Source organism: Thermobia domestica, chromosome 15 (assembly GCF_964235325.1).
Source record: "Thermobia domestica chromosome 15, izTheDome1.hap1.1, whole genome shotgun sequence".
Lineage (NCBI taxonomy): Eukaryota > Metazoa > Arthropoda > Insecta > Zygentoma > Lepismatidae > Thermobia > Thermobia domestica.
The window spans coordinates 66,111,970-66,129,877 of NC_137468.1; the positions used below are offsets into that span (position 1 = coordinate 66,111,970).

General features: G+C 37.7%; 2 protein-coding genes across 4 annotated transcripts in view; one reads left to right on the forward strand and one right to left on the reverse strand.

Annotated features, from left to right (window-relative positions):
* The window catches only part of LOC145671053 (5-hydroxytryptamine receptor-like), a 1,055,419-nt gene that overhangs the window by 1,010,451 nt on the left and 27,060 nt on the right, over positions 1 to 17,908 (forward strand). The gene's annotated exons all lie outside the window — the stretch shown is intronic.
* The window catches only part of LOC145671054 (phospholipid scramblase 1-like), an 83,036-nt gene that overhangs the window by 52,085 nt on the left and 13,043 nt on the right, over positions 1 to 17,908 (reverse strand). For both annotated transcript variants that reach the window (XM_081739742.1, XM_081739740.1), the window contains exon 3: positions 13,993 to 14,070. In XM_081739742.1, the coding sequence (XP_081595868.1) occupies positions 13,993 to 14,070 (78 nt within the window). The remainder of the gene's footprint in view (positions 1 to 13,992; positions 14,071 to 17,908) is intronic.

The window sequence follows — 17,908 nt, forward strand, 5'->3', positions numbered from 1 at the left end:
AGCCGGTACAAAGTTGATTTTATACATCAATTAAGCATCCTACATTTTATCTCCGTCTTTAAGTCTACAACTTTCGATTTCAATATTGTCCCACATATATAAAAAGAAATAATAAGAGATATGGAAAAGTGTTTCTTTTTTATTAAATTTATTTAATGTTCTAAGAGTAGCCAACATTTTCTAACTTAACCCTATTAAAAAGGGTTATCGCTATAGAATAAAAACCATAATAGAGAGTGAAAATGTTTCTGTACTCAATAAACCAGCTCAAGTTGATATTTCATCTCCATTCTGATTTCTCTACTAAAGTAGGAAGTGACAGAAATCAACAACTCACGGTTCTAACATTGATCGCTATAGAATAAAAATCATAATATTAGCGAGAACAGTTTTCTCCAATCACCCGTTGGAAGAATATTCTATCTCCATTTAATTCTCTCTTTTAAAAACAGAAGTTGTAGAAATCTATAACCATGTCCGGTTTAAAAATTAATTGAGAAATACCTCGGCACAAAAACCAAAATCGTTCACGTGGTACACACTGACACCACTACTTGTTTGTTTTTTGTCTGATAAGACAAACTGCCAAAACATAATATTATCGTAAAACATGCCGAAAGATATTATTATCGGTAATATTATTTAATTCGGTGAATATTTTAGCTCCCGGCATAAGCATAAGAAAGGTCATATTTTAATTCCAGTTGTATCTCTCTCTCTCTCTCTCTCTCTCTCTCTCTCTATATATATATATATATATATATATATATATATATATATATATATATATATATATATATATAATATATATTATTTATCATTAACTACTGCTTGAATTTGATTTAAATTTGGTGGACAAGTATCCCATCATTTAGAAAAATAAAGAATCGCTATATTAGGTGGACAAGCTCCGTTAAGAAAAGGCTCAGCTTCGCAACATTGTGTGTGTTTCACAACTTTGCACGCCATGGAGCTTCCGAGTTTGGTTCACCAATACTATTCCGTTTGTTTAAATCACGATTCCAGTATATACGATCTAATTTCTTTTTAATGGAATATATGAAGATCAATCTACTTTGTAAATTAATGGAACTATTACTTTTTCTGAAACTATTACTTGTTTTCATATTAAATGTTTCTAGAGGTTTCCTTGTATGATGATACAAACCCATCTCTTCATATTTGGCGCAAACTTTTGCAACATACAACTGGCAAAAGGGACGAATTTCTGGAATTATACACTTGATTGCGTTCTAACTAAAGTATTTACTCACCCTTATACCTTGTATTACATCCCTGATTTGAAGTGTGTATACGCTGAACTATAAAAATATTAAGAGCTCTATTACATCCCTAGGTGGAAATACTATTCATGTCGCAGAAGTCAAAAAGGAGGTTAGGCCAAACGTGTTGATTACTGAACGTACTTTATCAAACAATTGCGAGTAATTTGATAGGTCCAATGTTGTTTTTCACGAGACATGAAGCATGGTTTACTTTGTCAGGGCATGTAAACTCGCGGAACACTATAGACATTAGTCTGTGGAAAATCCTCATATGATTCATCAATAACCACTCGGAGATTAAATGATCTTCGTCTGGTGTACTGTGTCTGTCGGTAGGATTGCAAGTCCCATATCTTTTGAGCCAACAGTAAACATAGAAATGAGTATAAAAATTTTTGAAGAATTTTATGAAACAGTTGTCATATTCGAAACGCAATTATGCCTCTTTCTACTACAGGATGGAGCAACCTATCATACTCTTTTGTGCGACGCACGTCGTAATTCGTGAAAGGAACAGTCAGTAAAGGGTTGTGGGCCTATCCAAGCCCGTATCAAGGGGGGGTCTAGGGAGGCCGGGCCCCCCTAAATTTTTACTGGCCCCTCCTAAAATTTTCATGGTAGGCTTACAAGTGAACTATAATATGGTGATGAACTATAATGTGGTTGGATCGGGCCCCCCAAACTTCGACCGCCCCCCTCCTAAATTTTTGGGCTGGCTACGTCCCTGGGCCTATCGATCACCAGATCCGTCTATTTGTGAGTTTTATCTTTGGGGTAGTTTGAAGGGTAAAGTGTACTAAAATAGACCTAGAAAATTAGAAGACTTAAAGTACAATATCCGTAATGAAAGTCGAAGAATTGGCTTACAGGAATTCATAAAGTGTACTGCAACATATTGAGAATTGCACAAAAATGCATTGATTCACGACGAGAACAGATCTTTCCAATGCAAGCACATATATATATGTGTGTGTGTATGGTTTTTTTTTTTCTGTGTCATCAGATAGCATTTATTTCTCGTTACAAAACCCCTGTCAACCTCATGAGAGGATGGGTTGCTTTTCGCTGACCCCCTTATATGTTGGACACTTATATCAGTCGTTTTCGGTTGGTTTTTCATGTCATATTCTTCCTCCCTTATTCTTCACCCCTCATGAAGTATGAATTTGGATTTAAACGGCATCGAGAATGTTACTATACATGTCAACGACCCCGAAAACTATTGACTAGACACTAATATCAGTCGCCCTCTTATTGATCTTCTAGCTAGTGCGTGTGTGGCTTTGGTGTACGTGATCCCGGGTTCGAATCTCGGTGGTATAGCACCAAAAATAATTTCACGATTAGACTATTCACTTTCATTAATCTTTACGTTCCTTTAGCATACAGGGTATAACCGTGATAGTTAAATATAAAGAAACTATAATCACTCGTTTACGATTATATTTACTTATCATCCCTGGCTACCCTCTCACTGCCATGGCGAAAATAGTCAATATAATATCATATCATAGTTGGAAGGTCTAAGTTTGAAGCATGCCAAGAATCAGTTTAACTGGTTCGGTAGTTGTTGTTTGATCAGGAACACATAACTTTGCGTTCACTTATATATATATATATATATATATATATATATATATATATATATATATATATATATATATATATATATATATATATATATATATATATATATATGTGCGATATCTGTTCAACAAGTATCGAACCATTGCTTGGCAAAACTACATTTAATATATTGATTTAGATATCCGAAACACTAATTCCCTTCAAAGGTAGTCTCCTTGGTATTGCACACATTTCTCCCAGCGCTCCCGCCATTGTTAGAAAAAAACTTCTGGAACACAGTTTTGGAATAGTGAGCATTTTGCATGATGTCTTCTCGTGATTCAAAGCGGGTCCCTTTTAGTGACATTCTCAGCTTGGGAAATAACCAAAACTCTCACGGTGCCATGTCGGGTGAGTAGGGAGCCTGACAACACGCAGGAATGTGTTTGGCGATGAAAACCTGATTCAAATTTCGCAGATATTCTCCTCATGCTCAAATTCTCGTTCAAACTTGAATGCACCGATCCGATTGAATGGTATCAGTTTGGGTATCGCCAAACTTTTGACAAAATTGGATAAAATATCTGTCATTTTACGCACCCCCTCCAAAAGAAAAAAAGAAAAAAAAGACAACTGAAATCCGACGACCGCTTACTACATGTCTTAAATAGTTGGTCGATTGCTAGCGACTGATGCTTCCTGCGGGCGGGAAAACATTCACTACTGTACATCAGTGTTCCCTCTACATCTACACTGAAGAAAGTCTCTTGCGCTTTATTGGTTTACGTGGTAAAAAAAAATAAAGTTCAATATCTTTTGAACACACCTCGTAAAATTAGATAGATAGATAGAACGCTTACGAAACAAAGTTTACCTTTAGATATTGCATAGTCAGTAATAACTCTGTGTGTATATATATATATATATATATATATATATATATATACAATGACGGATAAAAGGGGGGCTATAGCTCTCCTTGACACTCAGGTATACACTGGATAAAGTGGGCTTCTATCCTGCTTTACACTGGATAAAACGGCAAAATTTGGTTTAGCCCCTCCCTTGATCATATCCTGGATCCGCCCCTGTATATATATATATATATATATATATATATATATATATATATATATATATATATATATGTGTGTGTGTGTGTGTGTGTGTGTGTGTGTCTGTGGCTGCGTGTGTGCCCCTAACCATTTCTGCAAAAGGATACCTGAATTCGAGTAAAGAGTTTATATCAAAGAAGGTAGTCAACGAAATCACAGCAATTCGACATGACTACCTTCCATTGTAAAGCAGAGTGGCCCTCTTTCCACAGCAACATTGTTGGGGTAATTATGGCGCCGATACCAAAATAGTGCCGTAAATCCTCATCTTCACCTTGTAGACCCGACTCTTGATGTATCTACCTTGAAAGAAGTCCAAAGACATTAGATTAGGAGAGCGTGCTGTCCAGGAGCGTGGTTAACCTCGTTCAAGTGGTTAACCTCATTCAAATGGTTAACCTCGTTCAATCCAGCGTCCTAGGAACTTCTAATTGAGGTACCCAGTCACAGTGTGCGCAGAGTGATGTGGGACCCCATCGAAACGCCATCGAATCCAGAATGTCGTTGACAAACAATTGGGGTTGTATAAATTGCTAAAGCATGTCCAAGTACGATGTCATGATTGTGGCTTCAACAAAAAGAAATTTACCGTAAATGCACTGTTGGGTGATGCTTAGCAACACATTCACCTTGAGAATGTTACGTTTCAATTGCATGACGATTTTTGGTTGTTCTTTAGCCAATACATTGGTGTTGTAACGATTGACGGTTCCACTGGTATGAAAGGTAACCCCATAACTGAACAGGACATGTTCCAACAAATGTCGTTGTTGACTGCATCAATTAAGTCGACACATGGCCATCTGTGCCACATAGTAGTCAGGTTTAAGATGATAGAGCATCTGCATCTGATAATCCTTTTTCTTGAGTACGAAGCGCAAGGTTTGCCACACAGTTGACTTTGGGGTAACGTTTTAAAGACTAAGACGACGTTTCAACCCTTTTGAACTCTGCTTGATTGCCTATCGCATCGGCGCAAATCTGTCTTCAACATTGACGTGGACGGGTAAGACCATTCCTATATTTTTTAAGCGATGTTCAAAATATTTATGAAGTTAAAAAACAATGCTGTGGAGGATCAGGTAAGCAGAGTTGTCTTCAACATTGGGAGGGAGCAGATTTGAACCTTATTCTGGGGGGGAGGATGAGATTAATATTACGTAGATGAATCTGATTTCTGAGGTGATCCTGTTTATATTATATATCAAGTGATGTAGATGATCAAGTGATGTAGAGAGGTACATATCAGTATTACAAATCAGTGTCGTGAACACATTCTGAACACTGAATACATGCATATTTATAATTGTTATTTTTCTACTTAGGAAAAAAAAAACATTTCAAATCGTATTATTGGGGGGTATAGTCCCCCAGTTCCAAAATTGAGGAGATATGTCCCTGAGTTCCAAAATTGGGGGATATGTCCTCCTCATCTTATCCGGAATTTGCGCCAGTGGCCTGTTGTATGATCTCTGCAGTTTCTTGTGACGTGGATGGCTGCCTAAAACGTTTCTTGTCATGAAACACTCCCAGTTAGGTGGAACTCGTTGACCAAACCCCTAACGGTTGTTCGCGTTGAGGCTTCTCTATGGTAACGTCGTCAAATCGTTCTTGAATCTCAGCAAAGTGTGGTCCATTTTGTGCACCTTACGATGTCTATTCGTTGTTTTAGGCAGTGGCGGATCAAGAAGGTAAAAAGTGGGGGGGGGCAGAACCCAGGTCTATGACAGGTATATCATGAGTTTACTATAAATTTTCAAAAAATATATAAATAATAGCTTCAATTATTTTTGTCACTCAAAAACTAGGGGGTCTAGGCTCCTCCGGCCCCGGGCTAGATCCGCCACTAGTTTTAGGGTTATCTTGTGTCAGAATTAGTTAGGAATTTCTCGAGCACCCCATATATATATATACAAATACAAATTCTGGAAAATATATACGTAATTTAACAGACGGTATCGGCGTACTGCTTTGAGTGAATTATTAATACAATATTGTGTAATATTTCCTCAACAGATGTCGGAACTCTTATTGTTTAAATTTGAGTAGAGCTTAGCGTCCCTATCAGCAGGAAGGCTATTTAGAACGGACATTTGCAGATTAACATGAAATCCAAACCACATGAATGTCCATTGGGAACCAAACCAAGGTCTTCCAGTCCTAACTCGTTACTATCAAGGTTGTAGCACGTGACAGATGAGGTATGGTAGTGAAACAAAACGGATGATGCAAGCTTAATACTTAAGAAACAAAACTGTTTTTACGGTTCTGAGAATAAATACTTATTAACTTTGGAAACAATATTAAGTTCGATGTTATTAGAGATTTAACAATTATAGTTTTTCTGTTGGCTGAGGGATCTTCATTCGTGAAAAAACTATAGCATCATGCGCAGCAATTGCTGTGAACATGTTTTTGGACCAAAATATCTCCCCCCCCCCAAAAAAAAATTGTAGGCCTTAGCGTATATCTGGAGAACTACATATTAGGATGAAGCATTTTGCAATTTTGTTGGAAATTCGATGACGGCTAGTGCGGAAAAGGTACCATTAGCGGCACCGACCTTGCTGATTTTTTAATTTTTTTTTGGACAATCCCTTACCCTGCCCCAAGGAACTTAAAGTTTTTTAAGTGTTTGGTTAGGCAACACGCACAACACCAATTACAGAAAGGCTACTTGTGGTCGTTTTCAGAGTTACCTGATGGCTATAATACAATTATTTTATTAAAAGAAACTTGTAGCAATGCCAGTAAATAATTTTAAAATGTTTATGAGTCAAAGTACAGCCATATTAGCTCCGTTGTTGGAATTAATGTTCAGATTTTGTTTGGAATGCCACGTTAACGATGATTATAGGCATAGTCCTTGATATAACACGATTTTCTTTGTGCAACTCTTCGCTTATTTTGCTCTGTACGCAAGATAACCCAGAACTCACCACGGGGAGGTGGTTGCACATCGAGTTCCGCCCACCCACCCAGTAGGCCCCATAGCAGAACATGCCGCGATTGCCGCGCCTCTGCAGAAAAATTACCAGGGGAAGAAATAAAATAGCATATAGAAAAGTAAACATGCCTACTATATGCAGATATCTTAAATGCGCGGACGACTCACACAAATACAGTTTGAACTGTTTTTTTACCTCGCGTAAAGCGTATTTTTTTTAAACAATGACAAGTGTTTCTTCTGCTGGAATTGATGATTGATGTTATTTGTAAAGTTTCTGCTGAGCAAGTACAGAAGGTCTTCTTCTCACTTCTTTGAGTTTGTGAGTATATTCCCATTTCAGTTTTTAATATATATATATATATATATATATATATATATATATATATATATATATATATATATATATATATATCAGGATAGGATTATTTTTTGAATACAAGCTTTTAATTAAACCTATGCAGGACTTGGTAACCAGCTCAAGAAATGATGGAAAGTTTTTTTTTTTTTTTTTTTTTAATTAAAGACTCTCTTTAAAGTTGCAGTAACAAATTTCCGAGACAAATACTCTGTTGCAGTAAAGCTAATGATGTTTTGTTTGATTATACCATTGTCTGAGGCCATATGTGAAAGCTGGGGTTCAGTGGTAACTAATGTGATGGAGAAAAGGTCAGCAACAAAGGATCCACTTAGTGATGATATAGGAACAACAGACCAGCTTACATACATTATTCTAAATTGACTCCCATCAGGATATAAAAAACAAGAAAATTGCTTAAAGCTGCTCTTAATGCTACGAAATACGGTGTATCGTATCTAAATATTTTAAATCTGCTTCTTTTAGCAAAACTTTCGAAAAATGTGACTTCACAGATTGAATCTCGAACTAGGGATACCGCTGAAAACTGTTTACCAGCTTCATGTAACACAGTAATAAAATATTAGTATTATCTTGATTATTTATTTTGGAATTCCTGCAGAAAATTTTTGACTTACCAAAGCCCATCGCAGAAAGACAAACAAAGTTCTGCCATCGGGCCAGTAGGCGTACTTTGACATTTGACCTTAGGTCACGTAGTTCTTCTTGGTCTCGAAGCGGGGCATTCTAGACTTCAGTTTGGCTCTAACGTAGATATCTCTTGCGTTCTGGCCACACTTTTTCGACGCTGCCTCGGACCCAGCTTCACTGTGCGTTCCACAGCTTGACTATGGCAAGGGAATGTTGTTGTTAGAGTAGCTGAAGTTTGGATGTTTTCTTCAAGCTGCTGATCCGTTGATTTTCGTGTGATTGGCGGATCTGTTAGACATTTAGTCCAATTAATCATGTCATTGTAATTTTCAGCTGTAAAGTTTAATTTCGAAACAATGAACTCACGTGGGCGGCTTGATCTGGGAGTCTTCTGGCTGCGGCACGTTTTTATCCTTCTCCAGCCTAACGTTAGAATATGCGGATTATCATCTGCTGTCAGCGCTATCAGCTGGTTTTCATGATGAGCGTAGTATCCGTTTGTTTGTAGAACAGAATGAACTATGTGTTGTAGATTTTCTGGAAGAAAATGTGATAGTTTAACTATGCTAAACAGATGCATGGCGCCCATTTCGCACGAAGGATTTCGCCGTACTGAAAACTAGACTTTAACAATGTACTGACAAAGTAGACACAAACTTGAACTAGGTTTATCAGTACTACTGTAGTGACGAAGCATTCTACACGCCAATGTAAGCCATGGTGAATGTGACAATCATCCTGGTTTTCTGTTTGCTAAATCGGTAGTACACATTCCTGTAGCAACAGCCTTACAAATTTCAAAGAGATAATTCTGGTCGCTGCTTAAACCATCTGGTTTTTCCATTTCAGACACCTATTCAAGGGAAATGGGTGTAAAGGAAACGATCCAACGATCGGTGAACGTTCACAATCCTTGAACTACTTTCCGATTGGGCCGGAAAAAGCATTGAGTCTGGTCGTCCCACCATCCAATTCGGTAACCAGGTGTCAAAATGGCAACTCGATGGTGTGAAGAAGGCAAATGAGATGCTGCAGTTCCTATCCGAGGGATCTTTGTATCTGACTAATCACGCCGTTATCCCATCCTGTGTTCGTGGCTTCACCATCTCTGCCGACTGCCTCAAGACTTGACACGTCGTACTGGTTCTTCTATAAGAGCTCCGATACAGAGTCGGCAATATCCTTGCCAGTGCCTGACTTAGATGTGGCATAACCCAAGTATTCTGAACCGGGCTCCGATACAACTGAGATATGCTTTTCTGTAACCCTCCTCTTCGTAGTTTGCCGTTAATTTTTTCTTGCACAAGATTTGCATATCTTTTTCCGTCGAAGGAGATACTTGTTATCGCCCGGTCTATGTGAGCATTTTCTTTCTGGGCCTTCTCACCCAGTTTATCTTTTCCTCTTTCTATCTTAGATCTGTCAACAACAAGATATTTGTTTTCTGGCGTTATGAGTCTCACGTCCTGAAGTACGGCAGAAGCGATCAAAGTAACCTGTCTGTCTGAAGCTCCAGTTCTAAACGCTGACTCCGCTGTATTTTGAAGACAGATGCATTTTAGGCTATGTTTCCTTCTTGGTCGTGCCTCGAAGTCAGATTCCCACTTGCTTTCCGATCCAACAGCTTCGCTGGATTCCCCTGACGACGCCAGTATCTTTGACCTGTGCCTATGCCTAACCCTACTAGTTGATGGACTTGCTTCAACACTTTCAGAGTCTTTCTTGGTTGTCTACCCCTTAAATCTGCTGACTTTATGGGAAAACATCGTTGACAGAGATTTGCTTCTTCGGACGTCAATGTTACCAATGCTCGTTTTCCGTGATGTTTTCTGGTCCAAAAGAAACTTGAATTCTCGTTTTGGAATCTTGCGTGTCATCTCACAGTTGCAATCTTTAGCGGTTTTACATTTTCAAGACGCAATATCAAAAAGAGACTTTTCCGCGTGTGCAACAAAACCTGCACGAACCTGTTGCTTCTTGTCCTTGTCAACTGAAATGCTTTTTCTTGGTGCGATACTTATTATAAAATGTTTTCAGCATGTCAAAAATTATCTTTTCTGAAACCACAGGAGTGCTTGCTTTACAACTCTTTGTCCAACTAGTTTACAAATGTCAGTCACTGGTAATTCAGTTACACTTTCTTCACCACTTAAACCATTTCGAAACCAATGATAATATCGCATAACGTCAGCGTACGTGGGTAGTTGCACTTTACTCATTTCGCTTGGAGTGCCAAATAAGCCTCGTTTGACACTGCACTATGAGGCTTTTTCTTCATCTTGCTTTCCATTGCTTCCGAACTTGGAAACCAAAGTATACAAAATGTCACTGAATCGTATCGCCCTAAGAAGACTGTAACTTTAAGTACAATGCACAAACTCTCTCTCTTCACAGAAACAGTAGCAAACTTAAACCGTTAAAGCTTAAGCTGCAATAAACTGACCTGTTGGATTGGTTGGCCGAAGTACGCAATATTTATACCACCGCCGAACTTCAAGCGAGAATATTCTAGAAACGTCGGCGTAGGTTCTCGAGCCGAGGCGACCGGGAAGTGCGCGTCTCCTGGACGGAGCCGGACGTTGCGACGACGCTCGAAGAGCGTGGCCAAAGTAAGCAACCACGAAGTTGTGTAGCCTACCGCCAAATGGCATTTGGTATCGGTGTACATAACAAGCGAAGAGTTGCCAAAAACAAATCGTGTTAAGAGCTATGCCTATAATCATCGTTAACGTGGCATTCCAAACAAAATCTGGACATTAATTCCAAAAACTGAGCTAATATGGCTGTACTTTGACTCATAAACATTTTAAAATTATTTACTGGCAATGCTACAAGTTTCTTTTAATAAAATAATTGTATTATAGACATCAGGTAACTAAAAACTATCACAAGTAGCTTTTCTGTCATTGGTGTTGTGCGTGTTGCTTAACCAAACACTTAAAAACTTTAAGTCCGTTGGGATAGAGTAAGGGGTTATCCAAAGAAATTTTAAAAAATCAGTAAGGTCGGTTCCACTAATGTCACCTTTCCGCATTAGCCGTCATAGAATTTCCCCAAAAAGAAAAAAAAAGTGCAAAACGCTCCACCCTATTACATATAGTATAGCCAGACCCAAATTATCATTTAACTCATTTTGATGTGCTTATTCAGTAGAAAATACAAAAACTCGATTTAGGGAAAATCAAATATTTTGTGGTCCCTGGTCCAAAAATTAATTATTGGCCAAGATTGCAAATCTTTTGGCCCACTTGTTTTGATGATTCCTAAAATTTTTGTTTATCGATATTGTTCAAGCAACTGCTCACCGTTCTAATATTGTTGAGTTGATTTTAGTTTAGCATCCCTTTCAACAGCTAGGCGATATGAGACGTGGACCTATTGGAGCCACATGAGCTCCCGCCGGGAATCAAACGCGAGTCTCCCACGCCAAAGGCGCGTACGGTAACCGTTTAGCCACAAGGAAGCTCCTTCTAATATTGTGTCTCTGGCTACAAATGCCATCAATTTGATGTAGTGTGGGGTAAGGAATCTTCGGCCATAAATTGCTTAAATCCACAAGATACCTATCTACATCTGCCAATGTACTGTGCATATAAGTATATGTATACATATATGTAAATTGACAAATTTAAACATCTTGCGGTCTTAAACAATTAAAATAAAATATTTTACATAAATATGTGCTCTTGGGTCTGAGGCGGATCAGAGGTAGAGTGCTCACTTTTGGTACGTGAAGTTCCTGGTATGACTTCAGCTTGCGCTAAGCGAGCTTTCATAATAGACAAATGCCGTGTGCATGGGTTTTCACGAGGCTCTCCTTTTCATTCTTACTTTCTTTATCTCACCATTTCATTCATTATCATCAGTGTTTTCCTTAGTTTGCGAGCATAATCATGGGACATTAAACTAAAACAAATATATTGATTAATGTAATAAAATCTTCATTAATTTTAAAATAGCCTTATTTTAACATTTTTCATTTCCAGAAACACCATTTCTTTCGGACAATTTGACTATTAACTTGAGATTGTGTTTGTGATAGCATAATGTATACTTCAAATCCACAGTTAACAATAGAACTACGTACTTACATCCCCTTACATAATCCATCTTGATAATAAGCCAGAGCCAATGGTGTGGTCCTGTAATCCAGCCTTATTTGGAGACATAAATGTAACAGCGGATGAGTCTACACTAGGGTGGGCCACAAAGCTTCCGTTAAAGACCTGAAGCCGAAAACCGAGTTCCAGAACCGGATCTTAGGAACCGGTTCTAGACATAGATCCGAAAGCCCCCAAAGACCCGTAAAGGAGGCACAAAGTTCACATTCAAAACACTGCAAAGGAGACCACGCGCTTGTGGCCTCCCCGCCCAAACCGCTTGTGCCCCCCAGAAAAACTTTTGGTCCACCAGTAGGTGTTTAGCCAAATGAGTTTGCCAGTTTCCCTGTTTAGCCAATGAGTTTGCCAATTACCCAGTTTATTTAGCCAAATGAGTCAAGCGGCCGCCGCCTGGGCGCCTGTCTGTCGCTTCCACCATTTCATCTAGCACACTGTTCCCAGCTTGCCAGCAGCTCGGGTTTGGCGTACGAAGTTTCGGAACCGGTTCCAGACCTGGATCCGAAAACCCGGTTTCAGAACCGGATCTTAGGAATCAGTTTCGGACCTGGATCCGGAAACCCAGTTCCAGAACCAGATCTTGGGAACCAGTTCCGGACCTGGATCCGAAAAACAGTTCCAAAACCAGATCTTGGGAACCGGTTCCAGACATGGATCCGAAAAACCGGTTCCGTAACCGGATCTTCTAGAACCAGATCCGTTCAGAACCGAAAACCGGTTTCACCAGGAACCGATTCTGGCCACCCCTAGTCTACTGTAAACCTTGATCTTGAACCCAGCAATACAATTGATCTGGGTGCTTCTTCGTGAGGCTGGTTAGCGCACGCGTTTTTCCTGCTGGACATCTGGGATTCAATTCCCGATGAGAGCTCAGTGGTTTATATCCCACATTAAGCTGTTAAGACCACATTTTATATAGTTGTACCGCTGAAAAGAGCAGTAAAATTAAAATCAACTAACCAAGCATTTATCCAAATGTCATCGTAAAAGAGTACTCAACTCTTCATAGCCTCAGCGTTCAGATTTTAATAAAGTTTGGTGTGTGGAATCTCTCAACAGTCCCAGACATCTTTGTGTTTGGGTTGCAATCCATTAACTGGGTGGATGGGAGTAAATTCAACCCCATTTTCCAAATTTCAGTACCTCATCTAAGTTTGTTAGTGGGGTACAATGAACTTCAGGGCTTGGGATTGAAAGTTTTCCAGAATGAAGGGGTGAAAGGAACAAAACCCAAAAAGTTAACATTCTTGCCAATAAAGTTTGAAAGAGCTCCAATTTGAGGACTGGGTTTGGTTCGTTTCGGAGAATTAGGTACCTATGACAACAAAGAAAATTGTTCCTAAGGAACTACGCTAGTGCTAATGGTATATGTACTCACGTTTGGATACATTTCTAATCGTGTTTTTTTATACAAATTTGAGAATGTTAAAATCCAGCAGAACTATTTTTAAACGTATCTTCTCTATACATTGCGAGAAAAATGATCTCAAAATTCAGAATATTTGATCTACCGCTGGTGTCAATGGTAAAAGTGTGTACGCTTGGAACAATCTTTAATTGTGCATTTTATGCTAATTTTATTATGTAATATCCAATGGAAATATTTTCAATCATATATATTGTTTATGAGATCATGAAAAACAATGATCTTAATATTGGCATATACAATTCCTTGCAAGCCTATGACAAATACGTTTAAAAATAGTTTCATTCAATCCAGCGTTCTGAAACTAGTATAAAAGAGTAATTAAACATATTTCAAGTGTCAGTACTTTTAGCATTGGCGTAAACGGTGGTTATTTGTTCATTCATTAAGAATGTCATTAACAAGAAAGTATGTAGGAAAAGACGTAAACTTTTGATTGTGACTATACTTTGTAATGTTAAGTTATTCTAACTAATAACATGTACAAATCTTTAGCAAACCATTCAACTTTTACACTGAACATACTTTTCAGAAGCTTCAAACTGGACACCACCAGAAGTCGGTTGCTGGTTTTAAGATACGACAGTGCATCAGGGACTTCATCTGAAAAAAAAAAAAAATTACAACATGAATTATGACACATTTTCTGAATATGTATACTTCTACATTAAAATCTCCAACTTGTATATTATTACATTATTATTATTATTATTACAAATTTCACTGTTAGTTTTCTTGGTTTGTGTATATATGTTTAACTTAAATTTGTTTCCGTGATAATCCAAACTTTCAACATACGAGTATCAGTCTCTTAGGTTTTCGTAAATAAGTATACAGAAGGGCCAAAATCTTCCAAATATGTAGAGATAACGATCCCTAATGTTCATAATTGACTTTTTGAGAACATGCTGGCTCTAATTGATATATCACATGACTACCTTTTCTATCTACTAAAAAAAATATATCAAAGATTTCAAAATGGCGGGTTTGAAGATGGCGGCGAAGGTTCGTAATCTATTCTGCCTATTCTTCTTTTACCAATATATGAAACTACTACCGTTTGCATTATTTATCTTTCACTATTTTTACGATTCAACAGTTTATTTGATGTATTTCAATAACATAGCAGAGCCCTTCTCCCACAAACTTTGACCCCCTCTTTCTCCGTTTCTTACGGCGCTCAGGCGTTATAACTTTGCATATATACATATTTTCACATCCTCTGTCAGGCGCACTAGGTCCCATCCCGCAACTCGATTCATCCATTTGGACCCTTTACTTATAAGAATATGCCAAGACAAATCTCTGTGAAACTCAGTGGTAGCTATGTTAAGTTTAATCAGAAACAGCAAGTTTCCTTATCAGTTGATTAGCAATTAGTTGGTGTTGTCCATGGGACAAGGTTTGGAGCTATTTCGTCTCGAAAAGATGTAGAGAATGTACTTTCTCGTCTATTTGTTTCTATCGGAAAATCTGTAACTTTTCTCATATCTCTCGTCTCGTGTCGTTGGCAACACTGTCATGTGATTAAAGTGAGATATAAATCTAATGTACATGTCAGTTTTTTTTAACTAAACTGATTTTTCAACAGTAGAATTCCAGGTGAAGTGGAAAAGGAACATTAATGTTTTAATTTAATAAATAACAACACAGTAGATAGTCCTATTTCTAATATGTATAACAACTATTTATTATATTTTGTTGGTGGTATCAACACATATGGTTAGATGAGAAATGTGAGAACGGGGACCGAAGTAACATAGTCGCTTCATTGGAGACATGCCCCAAGGAGGATCAACGAGCCAGATAGTATTATTGTGCAGTGAGGGAGAAAACCAAACACACACCCATCGGAGAATGCTGATACAATATGACGATTTCTGTGTGTTGCTCCAGGAGATATATGAGTGGCACGGAAAGTTTAAAACTGAAATGTCAACATTGACTGACGCAAAGCGTTTCGGTCGACCAGAGACCACGGCTATACTAGAAATCACTGTTGCTGGTGTGGATCACGTAATAAGAAAATAAAGAAAAAGAAAACTGAGAAACTAATAATAATAAAGTAACTCAACCTGTGAATACGTTCTGTAATTCATGGTTCTGCATTTGCATTTCATCCACAATGTGCGTAGTACCATAAAATTTACGCTTGACAGATAACAGAGCGCCACAACCGAAAGTGAGGAAATGTCTTTTCTGGTCATTCCTTTAGAATATTTAAAAAATATTCTCTGGTCCCCAGGAATATAGCTGAGAGATAATAATATGTTGGCTGACTGAAGGAGATTGCAGGTAGTAAGAAATTCCACATGGTGATGAAGTGGAAGAGATACGTGATGAAACTAATGAGAAGTACATATTGAAAAAACAGAAAAATTCAATTACAACAAAATCTGCATATTGAAATACAATTAAAATTGAAAGCTAGTGAGATGCCTGAGCATTTTGTGATTCCACTAGTGCGCCAATATCTGATGTAATCTTCGTGACCACATTATCAAATCATTTTCAATTAATAAGCGATTTTTGTTGTCTTTGTTTTAATGCTTATCATGGAAGAGAAAACACTTTCGCACAGGTATGATGTAACAAATGGAATTATCACTTTTAAAGCAGCATATACCAGACCATGACATTCTTTTCTCCTCTTCAGCCAGAACTTGTCCAAGTCTTCGTTACAGAAAAAACAGTTGCAACGACTTGTCGCATGATAATTCTATTAGTTCGTCAAGAAGTTATAGGATTAGATCAGTTACTTTGATGACCTCTTCAATGAAGGGGTTTAATATCCTTTTTGAGCCAGTACATTCATCATGAGGAATATAGGTTCCTTCCATTTCAACTCAGGCAAAAAAATATAAAATTGTACCATCACCATCTCAGATATTGTTGAAACTTTATTATAGCAACTAGACATGTTTTTAAGAGACCCATATATATATATATTTTTTTTTGTTTTGTCGAAAAAAAAATCCCGGCAAGTAATGGGCCATCAAAGACGGGGAGTACAATTTATGAATTGTAGAAGACATGGAAAATGGTCAACTTCGGAGCCTCACCATTCGGCTATGAAGACAGGTAGAGTTATAATTCTTGTTGTGGTATGTACATAAGGATATAAATAAACTATATTTTATTATAGTTTGGTTTGCGCATGCGTATCTTTTTGTACATAAATTAACAAATGAACGTCAATTTATCTGAAAAGTCGAAGTTTTCGAATTTTTTTCGAGCACTTCCGGTTCGAATTTTAAAATTCTGTTTTCACGGTTGGTAAGACGTAGCTACCCACTTTCCGAAAAAAAAAATTGTATCTCTTCTGTGTGCAACCGTTTTGTCGCAAAAAATTCGAGAAATTGTAAAATTTTCAAAAATCGCCATTTTTGGGCGCCATTTTCTCGAAAACACCATCTTTTAAAATTCTGAAATTTTGTCAGAGGGTTTAACTTTACATGAATAATAAACACACCAAATACCATTCTCGACCAATGCTTCATGAATTAACTGCAGCCTTTTAAAGTTAGCAAAGTTTCGTTAACTTTGATGTCACAGTTAGCAACACTGGGAACAATAAAAGTGCAATGATTTGATTATGTTTGTGGTTCACATTTATTAAATGAAGAATAAAAGGTTTTCTTGACTGTTTTTTTTTTTATTATTATTATTTTGATCAAGAAGGCTCTCTGAAATAGTAAAATGAGCCTCCCCTACTCCTCCGTTTTCTTAAACCGAAATAATCTGAGGTGGAAATTACGATTACGAAACGCACAAATTTCAAGTTCACTTACTTAAAATGGTCTTCGGAAACAAAATTTCACTGATTGTTTTTTATTTTTTTATTTTTTACATGGACCAATCATTTGCTTGGTTGGTGTCTTCTTCGCTAATAGCATGTAACCGTGCAGGTGCTCCAATAGGTGTTGGCTCACTCACAATTCGTTCAGGAGTGGATCTAGGGGGAAGAAACTTTTTTTATTTTATATATAAATAAAACCGATCTCAGAGTTTGGAGCTCTTAAAAGTAGCTCTAAGTAGCAGTATTACCACTTCCCCCCCCCCCGTTCCAAAAGTCCGTCCTGGATCCGCCCCTGCGTAGGACATTGTCGATAGTCACAAATTCTGAAGATGGAAGCATAAACAGCACTTGAACTTCACGTAATTGATGATTTATTCATAATATTTCTGCTACGCACTACTGGTTATCATACATATATCTATGTAACAAAAGTTCCTTTCTGCAGATTTCTTAAATCTACACTTTGAATTGCAGAAGTTCGATTTTGGGGGAAGCATGAAGTTAGTTCATGGTGACCCGTTACTGCCATAAGAACTTCGCCATTTTCCGAAAGCCAAAGATGACTTCGTTGAATACCAGTTACCGGTCGCATACTTTCCCTTTTTTTCTTCCGGAAGTCGTCGAATTCAGTTCCAGGCGACA